General features: G+C 38.7%; 1 protein-coding gene across 1 annotated transcript in view; it reads right to left on the bottom strand.

Annotated features, from left to right (window-relative positions):
- The window catches only part of SLC37A1 (solute carrier family 37 member 1), a 38,499-nt gene that overhangs the window by 1,250 nt on the left and 17,835 nt on the right, over positions 1-19,414 (bottom strand). Inside the window, exons 10-20 of the mRNA XM_078390526.1 lie at positions 19,119-19,159; positions 16,500-16,583; positions 12,898-13,029; positions 12,478-12,568; positions 10,442-10,504; positions 8,831-8,916; positions 7,643-7,691; positions 6,098-6,171; positions 4,684-4,762; positions 3,664-3,761; positions 1,658-1,710 (exon numbers count right to left, since the gene is read on the bottom strand). Of these exons, the coding sequence (XP_078246652.1) occupies positions 1,658-1,710; positions 3,664-3,761; positions 4,684-4,762; positions 6,098-6,171; positions 7,643-7,691; positions 8,831-8,916; positions 10,442-10,504; positions 12,478-12,568; positions 12,898-13,029; positions 16,500-16,583; positions 19,119-19,159 (850 nt within the window). The remainder of the gene's footprint in view (positions 1-1,657; positions 1,711-3,663; positions 3,762-4,683; positions 4,763-6,097; positions 6,172-7,642; positions 7,692-8,830; positions 8,917-10,441; positions 10,505-12,477; positions 12,569-12,897; positions 13,030-16,499; positions 16,584-19,118; positions 19,160-19,414) is intronic.

Genomic DNA, 19,414 nt, shown 5'->3' on the forward strand with positions numbered 1-19,414 from the left:
GGAGAATCTTAGCAAACATGGAGCATGTTGACATATAGCAAAATAGAGTACTCACTAATTTCAAAGTAATACACCTCCACTTGCTTTTGAGTTTTGAAGGCTGACAACCCCACAGTAGTTCCAAGAAGGAAACAGTTCTTTCAGTTTCACATAATTTAATAAATTATTATTTAGTTATATGAACAATATATATAATTAATATGAATAATATATAAATACATATGTATTAATTATTCATTAATCACATTAAATTAAATTATAATTATATATTTTAAAATGCATATATAAAAAAATTACAGAGTTTAAATAGCTTGTACAATTTTATACCCATCCCTGGTCATTAAAAAGCTGGATAACTAAAAAGCAATATATAATATCTTCTGGGAATTGTTTCTTATCACACTAGCACACTGGATAGGGCCCACAGTAGCACTAAGAGGGAAGTCATTTCCATTGGTCTTCAAAACTGAGCATCTCTATACATCCTAAAGTAAAAAGGCAAAGGTTCCCCTTGACAATTTTTGTCCAGTCGTGTTCGACTCTAGGGGGCGGTGCTCATCCCCATTTCCAAGCCATAGAGCCAGCGTTTTGTTCGAAGACAATCTTCCATGGTCACATGGCCAGTGCGACTTAGACACGGAACACTGTTACCTTCCCACTGAGGTGGTCCCTATTTATCTACTTGCATTTGCATGCTTTCAAACCGCTAGGTTGGTGGGAGCTGGGACAAGCGACGGGAGCTCACTCCGTCGCGTGGATTCGATCTTATAGCTGAAGATCTACAGACTTTACAGCACAGAGGCTTCTGCGGTTTAACACGCAGTGCCACCACGTCCCTTACATCCTAAAGTATCTATGGCCAAAATTGTTGAAAGGTATAATTGATAACAAGGAACACCTCAAAATAAGTTGAAAGCCAACAGGAACTGAGGGCAATAGACTGCTGGTTTAATGTACCTCCAATGGCACACTCCCATCAGGAATCACTCTAGCAGCCTTTGCACTAACTGCAGCCTCAGACACAGACATGGTCCAATTCAATTCTAATTTCACGTGCCTGCAAGTTACAACTATTCCAACCTCGAAGTTGTGTATAAGCTTGAAGCAGTGGTTCAAGGAAGCTATGCATAGGCACATGGAAGGAAGTGTTGTTAGCTGAAGGAGTTCCTGCTGCCAAAGAGGCACACAAACCTAGATTTAAAAATTAGTAGATCTGTGCCATTATATACAGTGTAGCTACTTTTGCTTAAAAAGCAACAAATGAAATAAAATGTGGCATTTAGAAGGATGATGTTATGTATTGTACAGAATAAATAAGGCTAAAGGTGAAAGTAGTAAAAGGTAAAATGTATTTGATTTCTGTGAAAATCCAATTTACTTTTTTTTAAAAAGGACAAACTGCTAATGACCTGAGAATGCAGAGTCAATAATTATGTAAAACCCACTGGCCTACTCTATCTGAAACTACCAAATGAATCCAAGCCCTTAAGTTTTTCTAAGAATTTTTGTAACACGCGTTACTTTAGAAACTGTCCAATAGTGCAAAAATCTAGACAAAGACCAGGGGGGAAATGCCAAGCAATGGCTGACTAAAAATGAAGGATCAAGTGTGAAAATTGACTCACCATACAGTGAGCTTAAAAAAAAAACAACTTACAGTGTCTGATCCAGGCTGCACTGAAGTTCTTTTCGTATAAGGCGAAGCAAAAACTGAAAAAAGAAAAATTAGTTGTAAGCCAGATATTAAGAGCAAGCATATCCATTGACATCAGTTCTTTATTTGATACCTGAAAGTGAGGGACTAGAACACCTAACATGAGAACCTATGAACTTTCAAAAATCAACATTTAGGCAAAACAGTTCAAGTAAAGAAACTGAAAGAAGTATCATGTAGGAAAAGTCCAGGTCACCATCTGGGCCGGGCAGGCATGGTTAACACTGGGCTTAATGGGTTACATGTAGAACTTGGCAAAGAAAAGACTTGTGTGCCTATAAGTAAATTACTGTGCACTATGAACACTGGACATATATTGAATTTTAGACAGCAGGTTGTTTAAAATAGGTTTAATTAAACAGGTTTTAAAATCTGTACAATAATTAATTACATGATGTGAGGTCAATTCCAACTTATGCTGACCCTTTGCGTGGTGTTCTAGATACAGAGCAGTTAGCAATGGTTTTGCCATTACAGTGGTGCCCCGCATAGCGACGTTAATACGTTCCAGGATTAACGTCGCTATCCGGATTTGTCGCTATGCGGGGGGGGAACCCCATAGGAACGCATTAAACTCTGTTTAATGCATTCCTATTGGGGAAAAACTCACCAGTAAGCAAAGATTCCCCCATCCGGCCGCCATTTTTGCTACCCGGTAAGCGAGGGCAGGGCGCGAAAACGCTGCGGGCGGCCATTTTGGAACCGCTAATCAGCTGTTTTCTAAGCATCGCAATGCGAAGTTCGGTAAGCGAAATGCTTACCGATCATCGCAATGCGATGTTTCGCCTATCTAAACATTGCAATGCATTTTTGCATTAGCGATTGCAAAAAACAGGTCGCTATGCGAATTCGTCGTTAAACGGTGCGCTCATTAAGCGAGGCACCACTGTATTTTGGAGGCTATCTGGGACTATGAAGCTGGCCCAAGGCTACACAGTCTGCTTCTCATGCCAGGAGGGAATCAAATGCCTGACCTCCAGCCAGCATAGGAATCCACCAACCAAGTTTTATGTCATGTAATGAAGCACACATAGTAATAAATCTGATGCCAAGTATTATAAAACACAGGATGAAATCCATAGCTGCAGATTGCTGAAGAGCCTCAGCAGAGGGATTCCAGACAGGGGACTTTTAGAGTGGTCTAGTTTGCATTTAAAAGATTCTTATCTCCAGTGCGATTTATTTTCCTTCTCACTGGAGCAATCCTTCCGTTCACACTGAAGAGGTTCATTCTCCTGTTTTTAATGCATTTTAGAAATTAGAACACTCGCCCTCTCCAGAGAGAAGGAAAGGTAGAACAAGTCCTCTCAGGAGGATCACACTTATTTCAGTAAAATCATTATGAACACAATCAGGAAATGCATTTGACAACACAGAACATGCAATCACCATGATATGAATCACTGTAATGAATCCTTTTCTGTAATATCATGTTCTGAGTGCGCTCCCTAAATAGCACCCCATGCTGAAGCATTTTTTAAGACCATTTGGAAAATTAGCTTGTAGAATATTAGGGTGCAGGACTTTAGTTTCCCAGTAAGAGTATACATGACACTGTTGAGTGGACAAAGAAGATGATTACATTTTTTGAGTACAAAATGATTAAATTTTTTGGTTCTTCTTACTGATCTCTTCTCTCAGTGTTACTGCTGGCTGGCACAGCAAAACTTCTACGGTTGCTAACAGTGAAGTCTGTTTGGATAGATGTGCTCCCCCCCCCATCCAGCACGCTTGTTAAAAATCCATCCAAGGAGCACACATTGTGCAGAAGTTAAAGTGCAATTACCTTGGCTTGTTTCAGAATGTTCCATTTGACTGCAGTGCCCACACTGTGGAATGCTATGATTTCAAATTGACATGGACAACTCGTTAAATGGAAGCCAACATTTTGAATGTTGAATTAGCCAGTGGGGCACAGAAATATGGTAATACAGCATACTTTAACTTACTAATAAGGCACAGGCATCTGCTATCATCAGCATATAAAAGACATTATTCCACCCAGAGGGGGAGAGAAGACCTGCCAACAAAGGCCCCAGAGCAGCACCTAAAAAATAATGAACATGCAAAACAATCAGTTCATCTGACAGACAGCACAACATTTGATTCTCCACTGAAATGTCACTACGTATAGATAACATTTCTGAAAAAAGTCAGTACGTATGTCAGCAATGCTTCATGAAATTGAAAGATTCCTCCCACTAGAGGCTGAAGAAGATGAAAAGCTTTAAAAAAAAAAACAACAACCGCCCTTGTTATCCAGTGCAGAAATGGTCACTCAGCAAGCCAGTTCAGCACTATTCCACTTGGAAATATATATATTTTAAATTGAAAGCTTCCTCCCACTTCCCCATAGAGGGAAGAGGAGACAAGCAGGGACATCTTTTTTTTCTCTTTTAAAAAAAGAATGGGCTAAATAGGGCAACTTGAGGTGCAATGTAGTTTTTTGTCCAGAAACCATATGACCCTTGCATGTGGATGCAAGGATTGTTCCAAATGATGTATCACACCTCATAGTGACCCATTTAAGGATGATCTGACCAAGGGGTCAAAATGCACAGGGTATCACACTGGCTCTTACATTATGAAGAAGCATCTTACAGACACCATTAGCTGGCCAGAGGGTACAAAGAGTTGGAAAAAGACAAGAATAACAATTATAATAATTCTTCAAGGACTTCATAGGTGAATATGCATGACATTGATTATGAAGGGGGATAGTTATATAACCCTGGTGATCATCTCCAAATAACCACACATGGGTAGCTGATGGAAGGTCCCTGAGAAAAGATTCTGGTCTCAGACACCATCTGGTTATGACATGTGCAGTGGGCTTTCATCTTCTTGTTGACCCTTACAACCCGCTAACAAGTAGCTAAGGAAAGATAAGGCAAATGCTCTTTATCTGCTCAAAAAATCTAGAGCTTCTGTTGATCTTCTCAGTACATATAATGTAAGTGACAACTTACCAACAGAACCTGTTCCATCTATGATGGCTGTAACAGTAGATAGGGCTCTTGCATTTCCCTTAAGGCTTTTATGGGTACCCTTAAAAGACACATAATCCAGTCTTTTACCATTTAAGATACAGAATGGGACTATAAACAATATATCATTCTCTATACTGTGCCTCTTTCTTTGTCTGCTTGAAAGCACATAAGAGAAAAAAAATACCACTAACTAGATTTAGCTATATACCTCCAGGTAAGTGATCTATAGCAGTGGTTCTTAACCTTTGTTACTTGGATGCTTTTGAACTGCAACTCCCAGAAACCCCAGTCAGGACAGCTGGTGGTGAAGGCTTCTGGGAGTTGCAGTCCAAAACTCCTGAGTAACCCAAAGTTAAGAACCAGTGATCTATAGTACAGTATTCTCAGTGAAATAAAAATATCTGCAGTGAAATGTGGTTTCCAAAGTTCTATGGATTCTGAAAGTCTGTATGTACTAGATTTTAACATTATTTCCAGGTTGATTTTTATGAAAATGTTAAGAAAAAAAGGTGCTATCACATGCACCTAAAGCAGTGCTCCCCAACTTTGGGTAACCCAGGCGTTCTTGGACTGCAGCTCTCAGAACCCCCGGCTAGCACAACTGGTGGTTAAGACCTCTGAGAATTGTAGCCCAAGAACACCAGGGTTACCCAAGGTTAGGAACCATGGACCTAAAGCATTACCTCTAGTAACTTGTTGTTGTTTAGTCGTTAAGTTGTGTCCGATTCTTCATGACCCCATGGACCAGAGCACACCAGACCCTCCTGTCTTCCACTGCCTTCCTGGAGCTGGGTCAAATTCATGTTGGTAGCTTTGATGACGCTGTCCAACCATCTCATCCTATGTCGTTCCCTTCTCCACTTGCCTTCACTCTTTCCCAACATCAGGGTCTTTTCTAAGTAGTCTTCTCTTCTCATACCTCTAGTAACTAGTTCTGCCTAATATATGGACTGTAGGTGTTTAAGTTATATAAATCAATCACACACTACTATAGTTTCTCTCAAACCTTTTGAATACAGACATCACTTCTGATGTGCCTTGGGGGACTAGAGGCCTGCCGTGCAAAGAGTGGCTATGCATCCTCTTCCTCCCACAAAGGGGTGAGGCGCACCCATCCTGGTAGTTCAACCAGTCACACATCAGCAACCTGCTTTACAGGTAAGTCTCACACAGGAACTATCCTTAGGACAAAACAGCACTCCCCCCCCCCCAAAAAAAACCCTGCTTTCCCAAATGAGGTTCGGATGGCAGGGTTATTGGAGCCACCTACATTTCTTCCACTGGGTCCTTCTGAATGCCCCCTCAAGAACTTTCTGCCCACATTCTTTTTACAGGGAAGTGATCAATGTATTGTAGGAATTAATCTCTACACACAGAACAGAAAAATACTCACCAAGTCAGCCGAGACAGCTGTTGTGATCAATGCATAAGGGCCATTTACAAGAGCTCCACAGATGAGCAGCATAACTTGAAAAAAGATGGGGGGGGAATCTCAGATGTTCAGAATTTATGAGGATTCCAACAATAAAGTGTATGTAACACTGTTTATTCAAGACATAGTTATAAAAAACAGAATAGCCATGAGATTTATAAACAGTTGAAAGGCTGTTTACTAAAATACCTAATAAGGTAAAAAAAAATCATTGGATTGTTCTGGTAGATTGTTCCTGGCCTATATTTGAGACATATGCATGGAAGAGGTTATCCAGCAAAGGACTGGCATTATTAGCCTCATTTGGCCTACAAAGAAGTAGACTGATATGGACAGACAATTAGCTTACTACAGTCTTGCCCATGTAGACTAAGGGGACTCAGGTTCAATACAATTCAGCAGTGATGACTGAAATAGACAAGCAAATTGGGGGGTGAACACGGAGACAGACACTTTTGCACGATCCTGCCATCAGATCTGATCTTTACCCCCTTCTTTCCTTCTGTCACCCTTAGTGATTGCTGATGTCTAAAACAGACTACCAGGTCGAAAGCAAGTAATGGCAATCAGCCGTCCTTAAAATAAGAGTCCAGGGCAGGGTCCAGTACCTTCCTACCATTGTTCACTTAGTATCTTAACAGAGGTGTGTATTTGCACTCTGTGCTGTCAAGTTGGAACTGACTTATAGCAACCTGAATAGGGTTTAAGGTGTTGCACGTTTCTGTCTTTTTTGTTCTTTCTTTGGATTTTACAATGTAAGTGAGATACTTAAGGAGTGATTCGACCAGTCCCACTCCCCTAGTGAGTTTCCATGGCTGAACGGGGATTTGAACCCGGTTCTCCAGAGTCCTAGTCCATCACTTTACCTACTACTCCATGCTGGGAATCCCTTAATAGAAGTAGCAGCCCTTTAATGGCAAAAGAGTAAGAGGGAGATGGTATGATCGTATAGTCTACCTAGAAGCAAATCCCACTGAGCTCAATGACTAAGTGTATATAAATTCCAGCGAAAGAACACTTCATGCAAGCTGCCTGCTGTTGTTCTGCATCTCAAAGTACATCAAGTCCTGATCATCAGTGGCCACCTACGGCTTGCCACGGGTGTCTCGGGTGCTTCCAAGTGAGGCTTTTATCCTGCAGTTGTCCTGCCTCATAGAAAATGTTCGGACGGGGAAGGCAGAAATGCCATTACCTTCTGTATGTAATCCTGTTGTGATTTCTTGCCGTTTTTTAATCTGTTTTTGCTTTCCATCCAAATCCATTAAGGCAGAAAAAATACATAATAACTATCCAATGCCTTTTGATGAAAAGAGCATGGACCCATCTTCTGTTGGGTCTAAAGCGGTCTTATCATAGCGCAACCTACACTAAATGCTCTAATTACAGAAATGCTAGAAACCAGAATCAGAGTATCTCAAAGGGATCATCCAGACAACAAATCTTATCATTATATTTAAATAATGACAAATAAGATATTTTTGAAGTGCGAAAAAGCTGAGAACTCACCTATGGTGGCTTCAAAGCCCATCTTACTGATTGCAGAGAACACATACAGCTAAGTGGGCATAAATGATAAAATAATTAATTCAAACCAATAAATAAGCTAATACAGTATATTTCAAAGAAAAAGACAACCTGTCTTAGAAAGATATGAATGTGTTATAAACATTTTCAACTTGGGGATCTATAGGTACTGATGATAGGAATGTATGAGATCCGTGCTGCATTTCTCTGGTGTGTAGATAGCAGGGGCTCTGTTTCGGTGCAGCTTTAAGAAGCATAGGTCCCGGACCAGCAGAGACAGGGAGTCAAACAAAGAAAATTTCTCTGAGCTCCAGTCATGTGGTATGTCCCTGCAGTGCAGCTGAAACTGGTTCCTGGGATATTTCCCTTGGCTTTACCAATCAGTTCCTGGATATCTCAGCCAGGGGGCAGCATTTGATGAAGAGACAGGAAAACTAGTGCCCTTTCTTTTCTGCTTGGAGAGCACAAGAATGTTTCCTCTTCCACCAGCAGTCTTAGGATGCAACTACACAGCAAGAGAAGTGCAAACTCACTCACTGCAAAGTTGCACTGGGAATTTGGGTTTCCCTGGATCTGTTTGAATTACCTGGCTACACAGGGAGTGGAAGAAATTGAATTAAAAGCCTTGTTTGTAGCTTGTTAATGTAGCTCTCCTGTAGGCCAGCAGGAGTTGCAGCTGCAGAGGAACTACTTAATACGCTGTAAAGATGGGGGGAGTGGCAATTTCCTTCCTTCCTTCCTTCCTTCGTGCCCTAGCATAACAGCATTGGCACTAATCTATTTAAATAAAAATAAGGGGAAAAAGCGACAGCAGCAAAAACTGCAGATTGGTGTTGGGAACTCAGGGCTGATTCACATTGGCTTTTACATAATGCAGTCAGGGGTGGGGAGTGAATCAGTCCATCTCAATCCCATAGCATTCCCCATATTTTGCCAATGTGGGAAAAGCTACTCTCAGCCTTCTGGAAATCCAGTTTTGTGAAGAGCTGCTTCTAGAAGTGTATCAGATTAGCTAATGCTGCTTTCACTTCTGCTTACCCAAGGTTGTAGAAAGGGGAGGGGAAAAGTTTATCTTAACAGTCACATCGAATGTAAAAGTACTATCACATATCTTAACCAATACATGCACAACATAAAAAGCTATTTACAGTTTTATTATTATGGTCTTACTGTGGGGGCAGCAATCAATAGCATCATGCCACATGTTGTAGCCCTCTTTTTCAGTCGATCTGAAATTATACCTGCCAAAATTCCACCTGCAAAAAAGAGGATGTAATAGCATTCTTTAGAAACTTACAATTGCCTAAATGCCGCCTTAAAAGGAATAGTTTCCTTAATACAAAATAATTAGTTCTCTTTAAATGGCAGAGCCACAAAATTAATTTTAATGCTATTCCTGGTAATTACTTCACTAAAAACTGATTAGACTGGGATAGATAATGCAAATAAACTTCCACCCTTTTCCATCTTTATACCTCAACCTTTGACAGAGAAGGATGAAAATATTTTATTTATTTATTTATTTATTTATTTATTTATTTATTTATTTATTTATTTATTTATTTATTTATTTATTTATTTATTTATTTATTTATTTATTTATTCCAATGTATCTCTCATGTCTCCATGATATTTTCTCTCTGAAAATGGGGCATTGCGAACATGACTGAAACACTCTCTGTGTTTTAAGTGTTAAGTAACAGCATTTTACATTGTCAGTAGTGCAATATCAAGACCAGCATTACCAGAAAAACCAATAAGTGGATCCTAGACCAACTAAAGCCTGAACTCTCCCTAGAAATAATAATCAAAAACACACTGAGGCTGTTTTGCTTTGGGTTCATCAAGAGTAAAGACAAAAATGCTAGGAAAATTTGACTCCAGCAGGAAAAGAGGAAGACTAGATATGAGATGGACTGATTCCATGAAGGAAGCCATGACACTGAGGTAGCAAGAGCTGAGCAGGGCTGTTAATGTATAATATTTTGGAGGTAACTCATTCATAGGACTGGCATAAGTTGAAGGTGACTTGATGGCACATAAGTGCAATATTCAAACCAGAGGTGATAACGTTTAATATCTAGTAGAGTTCCTCTAAATTGCTTACCCCATGACTGGTATAAATGGGCATTGAGACAGAATTTAAAATTGAAACTGCAGTTTATTTTTAATTCTGAATGATGGATAAAGTTTGATGGTTACTCTATTACAGGCAGACAATGTAGTTTATAACAGGTCTCCTGGTTCAGTGATATCAGCATGAACGCCACACCAGACTTCAGAAATGCACATTAAGGGCAAAATCCTATTCGTAAACCGCCCAGGGTAGACCTTTGGTCTAGATCGGTGGGATAGAAATCAATCAATCAATCAATCAATCAATCAATCAATCAATCAATCAATCAATCAATCAATCAATCAATCAATCAATCAATCAATCAATCAATCAAACAAACAAACAAACAAACAAACAGGGGAGAACCACACACATAAGAGCAGTCATGCCCATTTGCACCTGCTAGTGACTAGTCAAATTTGCACCTCCCAGTAACTGAAAAAAATAACAACATGAAATGTGTTTTTCAAGATTAATTGCTGGGGAAAAAAATTGTTCTAAGAGACAGGCTTTTTTTTTGGTCTCTTTAAGAACTCCATTTCTAAATGGTGAGCCAAGCAATTTGTATAGTTTGTTTGGCCCCAAATGTTTAACAATATCCATTTAAAAATATATGTTTTCTGTACATTTTAAAGTAATAAAGAAACACATAGTTGCAGACTCACCAAAGATTCCTCCAACATCAAATAGTGTGGAAAGATCACCTGCTTTCTTGGCATCAAGATGCTCTGTGGTGAAAAATAAAAAAATAATCTAGAAATAGTCATTCATTCATTCATGAAACAGTGTGTTCATTTTTCAGATTGCATTGAACAAGACCAAGAGAACAACTATTTCAACAATGGTGCAAATTGCCTTCCCATAATCCTATTCCTTCAGATAAGAAGGAATTAAGTTACTGTATGCCAGTGATCAATTTGGAATTATAATAAACTCTTGTACAAATGTCTTTGTACCACATACCCAATATTAAAACTGAGAGGTGGCCAAAGAAAATTCAACATAATAAGGTTGATCTACGAATACACACACACACACACACACACACACACACACACACAGAGAGAGAGAGAGAGAGAGAGAGAGAGAGAGAGAGACTCTGCATTGGATCCTATTTAGTTTTTGATATTTGAATACATTTCTTGCTTCTCATTCCTAACTGAGCAGTGTTCTGCCAGGTCTGAATAAAAGACACAAAAGAACAGAGTATACATTTAATGCTTTGCACATGTGCCTCATTAAAACAGAAATGGACTGTCTCTTCTTGTGAAACAGTTCCTACACAGTTCTTCTAAAATATAAATGAAACCTAATTTGCCCTTAGGCAGAGAAAAGAAAGTGGGAACCCTAACATAGCACATTAAACATTAGCTTTCTTAAGGGCTTAATGAAATTATGAGAAAGCTCACAGCACCTTTTCTCTTCTACACAAAGCTTCCTGTAACCGCACTAAGAGTTTCATCCTTAAATCTACTCCTATTACAGAAGATGGTCTGCAGATACAGGAGAAAACCATACTTTTAAAGCTAAGCAGGTCTGTGGCTAGTCGTCAGCACCTGGAACAGAGATGGTCTTGGAATTCAAATACACTGCACTGAAGCTTCAAAGTATTTAAAATGCAGAATACATACGTAACAAGCAAAGTAGACACATCAAAGGTTTAGGAGTACATATTACAAATGCATTCACAATGAAATAATTCCAGGCTATTCAGGACCAAGCTATATATTGTGTGATTATTTGGATCTCCTGAAAATGATTGGGTTCTCCTGCTGCTTTTCTTCTGAGGATTAGCAAACCCATGGGATTTCTTTGGAGACTGGATAAGTTAGTTTACTGGAAATATAATTTTTCCAAGGTATTCCGCCCCACTTCCAAAATTTGTATTAGCTCTGTGGGATGGGACAGGGAAGAAAGAGACAGTTTCCTGCACACGCCAATACTAGCACTCTACAAAAACAACAAATCCTTATGTCTTTTTAAAGACTAACAAACATTATGTGGCGTATGAGCCCATTTGTGACTACAGCCCATTTCATCAGAGACATGAAATCTTCCATTGAAATCTTCCATTACATAGACACATGGGTACAGGGAAAATTAGGGTTTGTAAATAGGCTCTAGACCAGGAATTTTATGCTGTAACGTGCAAGGGACTTTGTGGTGCCACAAGACTGTCTCTGTCTGCAATGTGTTTGCAAAGTCCTCTGCCTATGGTTTGCAAGAGCAGAGGAACACTCCAAAACTGATGAGCCACAAAGAAGACTCACAGCTCTACTGTGCAGTCCACAGCTGACAGTGCTCAGCAATATTTATTCTTCTACCATCCCAGTTACAGCAATGGCTTAGTCATATGATGCAAACTGGAAATATTTTATGGGCCTGCATAACAGATGGGTTGGTTTTATAATAGAGCCTATGTTTAAGTTCAGGTTTTAATGAGGAGATTGGTATGTAGCACCAGAGGGGAAACAAGTGCTGTCCTATTTTTACATATTTCTTGGATTGAGGCATAATTTAAACATTGTGTGGCTACATTTCTATTTTAGTAACGGTGTATGAAATACAACATCTCATTTCTCAACAGAGATTGCTGCATCGTTTTCTCTCTCTCTCTCTCTCTCTCTCTCTCTTTCTCTCTCTTTTGTTAAGCATAGGAACAAGCTTCTTCTATGACCACCAAGCCTACACAAGTACTCACCTACGTTTGTGATGTATAGTGGAAGCCAAAAAAGAAATGTATAGCTGACCAGTTTAGCAAATAGCAGGCAGAGAGAGAATTCTACCACTCCCTACAGAGAATGAAAGACAGAAGTTATTTTTTTAAAAAATGAAACAAAATGAAAAAACGCAGATTAAGCATATTGTGCAGTTTGCTTACATTAGGATCATTTCAATACAAGTGAAGCGTCTTTCTGAAATATCTAATGTGGAGACTACAACTTACAGGATTGGTACAAAAAGCCTAGAAGGAGGCAAAGGGACAACTTTTGTTCCTTTATTTCAGTACTGTACTAAGATTCGGCTTTAGTACAGGACACAGCAAGTGTCTCTGATGTTTGTGCTTTCTCTGGTAGAAGAGCAAGTCATAATTTCAATTAGATAATGTTGACAGACTTACAGGTATTCGCAAAGCTCCACCGAAACTTATAGCAGACTTTCCTTTTTCAAGTCCCTCCAATATTTCATTGTTATGATGAAGTGGTTTTGTGCAGTTCTCATTGTCAGGTAGCAGGCAGTGCATCTCTGGATCCTACAACAGACCCAATCAAACTCAGTGAAGGTAATGAGACTCATATCTTCTTTATGAACCAAATAATTTTAAAACTTTAATGAATTACAAATAGCAAAAAAGTTGGATCTTTAAAATGTTAATTGGAAAACATATACTATTTGTGTTTTCAAAACATTAGTGAGCCCATGTGCATCTGGTTTTAGAACCATACAGTATCTGTAGAGAGAACCAATTTTCTAATGATGTTTGGCAAAATGATTGGCTACATGCCATATTAATCAACTCAGACATTGAAATATTATCTTATTGGCTGAAATCCTGTTGCTTTGCTATGCAAGTGGAAGGCAAAAGGCATGACATTCACTCAGTTTCAGTTGCCAGTTAACAAGTCCCTGTTGTCAGGCAAAAACAAAACAAAAATGAAAAAATAAAGATAAAAACATTGTGGCACCTTGAACACTACTTGCTATATTTTAATGTGAGCTTTCATGAACAATCCACTTCTTCAGATAGTTGGGAATTTTGAGTGGGCGCTAAACTAGCATATGTGTGCATTCTGAAGAACTGTGGCAGTGACTCTTTAATTGCTGGCTAGAAATGAGTGGATCTTACACTTTCTGCCTGCATAGCAGAGCAATACGATTTCAACTATTAGCTGGTACCAAGAGGACAAACCTCTTGACAAGAAACTTTGCCCACCCAGGTGAGGACACCTTCTTCTGGGTCTTTGCTCAGGAGACAGACAGCATAATCCCTAATCCAAAAAAAAAAGTATATTCTTCAGAAACAAGCCACACTATAACTGAACAAGCAGATTTGCTTCTGGAGTTAAAGGAAAAAACAGTTAAATGCCTCAGTATTGTCAAAGAAAATGTATTAACACACTCAAGATTTCAAAATAATTGTCTTTGCAATTATTAATAACTACTTCAAATGTGTAAACTAGCTACTAAATCTAACTTGTTGAACAAATTTCTTCATTCAACAACCTTTGCATATTGGGAAGATTAATTCCCCAAATTATGTAAGAATACCAATACAGAAGAAAACAGATCTTTTTGTATAGATACTCTATCAATAGGAGGTGTGGCTGAAGCACTAGGCTGTGGGGGGCAGCATTTCAGTCTCAAATGTTGGGGACTCTCCCTTGCCCTGGCCAAAATCTGCCTCAGAGCTTGGAAGTAACAAATTACAAGTAATATAGAGTTCATCGACACTAAGCATTTCTTCAGCTTTCCTTGTACCCATGATATCAGTACATTTCCAGCTGTGTCCACACGATACACAGCCGAAACGGATGTCAACAGAGTCAAAGCAGGACAAAACATTTTCTTTCCAGTTTTTTAACATCATTAGACAGTGGTGATTCCCCGCCCCCCGCTTTGCTCCAGAGCATGCTCTACTCATGTGGACCCTAGTGCTGCATTGTTTTGGGCTAATCTGTGCACTTTTGAGAGTCTGTATCATTAGATTATGTATCCTTATTGGTGTGTTTCTGCCGGTCAAGCTACACCTAGCGGCACTTCTACCTGTTAGCTTTTGTTAAGTTTTCTTGGGATATCAGCTGCTCTGTCTTAAAGTTTTCTTGCATTGGCACTTATTTAAAAATACCAGTCTTGAAATACTGGAAAGATTGTCACATACACCAGTGTGCAGGACATGTAATAATCGCCTCAAGATACAAGAAGCCAGATTTGGTTGAATATCACGAAAAACTTTCTGTTGGTGAAGTACAACAATGGAACCAATGACTCTGGGAGGTGTTGAACTCTCAGACACTGGAGGCATTCAAGAGAAAATTAAGACAGCCGTCTGTCAGATATATTTCAACTTAGATTCCTCCATTTTTCCTCCATTATTGGATTCCAATTCCATTATTCTATGATACTCTGGCTGAGCCTAATAATAAGGATATCAGCTAGAGAAATAGATTTTTAGAGAAACATTTTTCAGACAATGATGCTTTTCCCATTCATGTGCTATACAGATTGCATTTCAAAATAATGAAATACCAAACACCAGAGCACACTTCAGAATTCTCTACTGTAATGTTCCATATAACTCTGCATTAAACTTTCTGCTGTCAGCAAATAAGTCTCATTAGTTCTGAACATTTAAAAGTAAAGTAGCTTGAAATTTTTTTAATGTAAAGAGAGCATGCAAAGTTATCTTCATGTAGAAACAGTAATAAATATGCGCAGAAGATCAGTATTAAATACGGAGTGAAGAACAACATGGCCCCCTCTATTTTCTCCTTGTTTGCATGTTAGAAATATTTTTAACTGGGTTTTGTACATGCAGCCAGCATATTTTGTTCACTGCATACAAGGGCCTTGAACTGTTATGCTTGTTATGACAGTACGGTTAACTTTACATCCAATAAAGTATTGAATAAGATAGAGTACAGTGAACTTTGCAAAAAATAAAATAAAATGTAGCATTAGCACAATTTGCATTCAACATCAAATAAATAATTATGTATTTAAAGACTTTTGACACCTCACAAAGGAAAACAGGGACACTTCTGTTCATACAAACATTTCTAGTTTATGTTCCACTAGTGAACATTGTTGTAAGCTGTAGTTAGAAGCTCTCTGTTGCATTCATTTATTTTGCACTATGTACAGGCTTCTGAAACATCTCTATAAGCAAACTAACTGCAACAATATAGTGCGTTAAAACTTTAGAACATTTAACAGAACGAATATTTAATACAGAGTTCTAATAACCAGTACTCAGACATGTTGAGCCATATTTATCCTCTTTATCCTAATAATAAACATATACAAGGGGATGTAAGAGAAGATTTTGTTCATATACATATAGTAAGAAAGTTTTTTTTAAAAAAAGGAGGCTCCCATTCTATAAAGGCAAAACAAAACAAAGGCCAAAATATGCAATGGCTGAAATCCTGTTGTGTGGAAAACAAAAGGGGTAACTTTTGGAAACATACCGCTGTCAGTTGAGAAATCTTCATTTCTATGCACCAGATAAGGTCTATAGAGATTTCTTAACTTACAACAATTCACCTCTATAACTACCATGCTTCCTCGAAAATAAGACAGGGTCTTAAATTAATTTTTGCTCCAAAAATGCATTCGGGCTTATTTTCAGGTGATTTAATTTTCTGATGCACAACAATCTACATTTATTCAAATACGGTCATGCCATCTTCTTCTTCTGGTGCCTGCACAATGGTGGAGGCTTATTTTTGGGGTTGGGCTTATATTATGAGCATCCTGAAAAATCATACTAGGGCTTATTTTCAGGTTAGGTATTATTTTTGGAGAAACAGGGTATATCATTTCTGTAACTGTTTCAGCCAAGGATTCCTCAGGAACACAAGAAATAAACTTGTGATATGGCCTTTTCCAAACAAAGACAGCTAGAACAATTGTGTTTAAGCAAATGTGATTAAGAATACCAAACAGCCCCATTTTTATACTGTAGCTCTCAAAACACTAACTATGAAAGCATTTTTCTTTTACCTCATATGTGCTTGTTTTCATAGTTATTAATTTTGGTTTCAGAACGATGAATCTATTTGACCCATTCAAATAACTTTTTGAATCCTGAAAAATATTTTAGAAGCATTATTAAGAACACTGAAATGACAAGTCCTGTCTAGTAGCAAGTTTCATTTATATTAACTGGATGTTCCAATATAAACATTATAAAGGTTAAACTTAAGGCCTTTTAATTTTTTCTGCAGTGCCAACAGAAAACGTCATTAAACATGCTATTTCTAAAGACACATCTCTCTTAATTCTGTTTCAGCATATTGACAAAAAAGTGAGAAAAAGAGAATAAGATATTGTGGCACCTTTACAGCTAACAGATTTGCTTCCATGTGAGTTTTCCTTGGATCAGATTCCACTTGTGTAGGTGCTCACATGGAAAGAAATCTGGTGGTCTTTAGATACCACAATACCTTATCTGCCCACTTGTTTTCCAACTTGGAATATGTAGAGCCACATTGGTAACTGGGGCTAGTCACAGGGATCACATAATCCCTCTGTTACAGCAGCTCCATTGGCTTCCGATCCATTTCCGGGCACAAGTCAAAGTGCTGATTCTAACCTCTAAAGCCCTAAACTGTTTGGGTCCAAGCTATCTTAAGGACTGTGTTTCCTTTCATGAGCTTGTCTGAGTGTTCAGATTATCAGGGGAGGCTTTTCTCTCAGTCCTATGACCTTCAGAAGTGCATTTGGTGGGGACATGGGAGAGGGCTTTTTCTGTTGCTGTTCCTAGACTGGAACTTCCTCCCTCATGAAGGCTCCATCTTTGTTGCCCTTCCGTAAGCAGGCAAAGACCTTTTTCTTCAGGCAAGGTTTCCCACAGTGACTGGCTGCCTGAACACATTTTTTAATGGATTGCTGTTCCTTACCCCTTTGAATGTGTTTTTTCGTGCTGCTTTTGCTTACTGTTTTTTATTGTGGTGCTTGCTTAACATTTTCTAGTACATTTATACTTACTATTTTTAGTTTTAAATATTATCTTTTAATGATGTAAGCTGCCTTGGATCCTTTTTAAGGAGAAAGATGGGCTAAAATATTTAAAATAAAATAAAATAAAATAAAAAATTTCCATCTCTTCTCAACAGATGGAGATAAATCACTATTCTTCATACAGGTGGGGCAAAAAACAAACAATCAATCAATCAATCCCTTCAGAGAAGCAAGGTGAGCCTCTTAAAGCAAGGGATGAGGAAAAGTAAGTGTAGCGTTCCCCTTTATTATGTCAATGGTTCATGTTTTATTATGTAATTGGTCACATATATTCATGTTGCTGAGAGGCGGAGCCGAGCAAGATCTTATAAGAGGTGGAGCCTGAGTCGGAGAGAGAGGAAGTATGAGAGTGTGAGGAAGAGAGTTTGAGAGAGAGAGAAGTAGATAGAGTGTGGAGTTTGGGAAATTCTGGGGTGTGATCAAATTTAGGAGTGTATTATCAAATATATGATTGTTGTTAATAATAAAGTTATCTAAAGAAGATATTCATTAATCACTATCAATTTCTGTAATCAATAAACAAAAGTTCTATTTGAAAGACTTTGACGTGTGGACCTGAATCTTCATCTTCCTGAAGTAATGGTGATTTAGTGATCACCTGGTGGCAGCAGTGTAAAAGAGGGGATTGTTTGACTTTGTGTGCTCTGAGTCTTGATGGTCAAGCAAGGGGCACGAGGGTGAACGCCACAGTAAGGACTATGCCAGAGGCATGCAAAAAAAAAAAATCTGCTTTGTTGTCATCCGAATCATTCATCTTATAGATCACACCCAACTGGTAAGATAATCTGTGGTTTTAAATGTATTAGTCCACATTTGTATTTGTCTGAACAGTGTAGAAACACATGAAAAAGAGATGAGGAAGGGCTCTGGCCTGGTGTGGTGAGTGAAACTCAGTGCTATCAATTAGTGCTCCGCTTCTAGTGTGCAGGTAAAGCTTCCCCCAGTTTCTTTCCTCTTACCTCTAAGAGCTGTGCAATTTACCCCTTGCCAACCTCCAGTCCTTCTTTGAGTCTATCCTGAGTTAGCTGGCTACTGTTGCTCCCTGAGGTCAGTCACCCCTGAATCCTCTGAAACAAAGCTGTTGTTCTGGATTTTGAATCTCCAACGCACAATTTAGTGCTTGGGAAAGCCCATAACAATATAAAAAGAGCCCTGCTGGATCAGGCCAAGGGCCCATCTAGTCTAGCTTTCTGTATCTCACAGTGGCCTCCGGGAGCAGATGAGACAATTAGATATCAATTTCCTGATACCTTTCCCCTGCATCTGGCATTTTGAGGTACCTTCCTTTTAAGCCTGGAGATTATACATGCCCATCATGGCTTCTAACCTGTGATGGACTTTTCCTTCAGGAATATGTCCAATCCCCTTTTAAAGGCATCTAGGCCAGATGCCATCACCATATCCCCACATCCTGTGCCAAGGAATTCCACAGACTAACAACACACTGGGTAAAGAAATATTTTCTTTTGTCTGTTCTTACTTTCACTTTGAATCATTGTTATTTCTTCTCTGTCCCTGAACATCTTGGTTGTAAACTACTATTATGAAACAGAACATGGAAAAATGCAATCACTTATATTCTTTGAATGCTTTACTTACACTGGATGACAATGTACTTGCACAGTTCACATCCTTAGGATCTGAAATAAAGCAGAAGATAATATGATTTATGGAAGTGCATATTATTATTCTCCAAAATGCCACTGAGACACATTGGTTGAAGTCCTGTTACATCGCTACATTTGTTTAACTAGAAGTTCTGCAAACTACAATATTGCAAAATTTGTATCAGGGTGGAAGTCCTATTAAGGAAGAAGTTCCCAGAATCAATTGTGTGATCAGTTGCACAACCAATGTATGGTGAGTTACACGGTCAGTTGAGCAGTTAATGGAAA

Source organism: Pogona vitticeps, chromosome 3 (genome assembly GCF_051106095.1).
Source record: "Pogona vitticeps strain Pit_001003342236 chromosome 3, PviZW2.1, whole genome shotgun sequence".
Taxonomy (NCBI): Eukaryota; Metazoa; Chordata; class Lepidosauria; order Squamata; family Agamidae; genus Pogona; species Pogona vitticeps.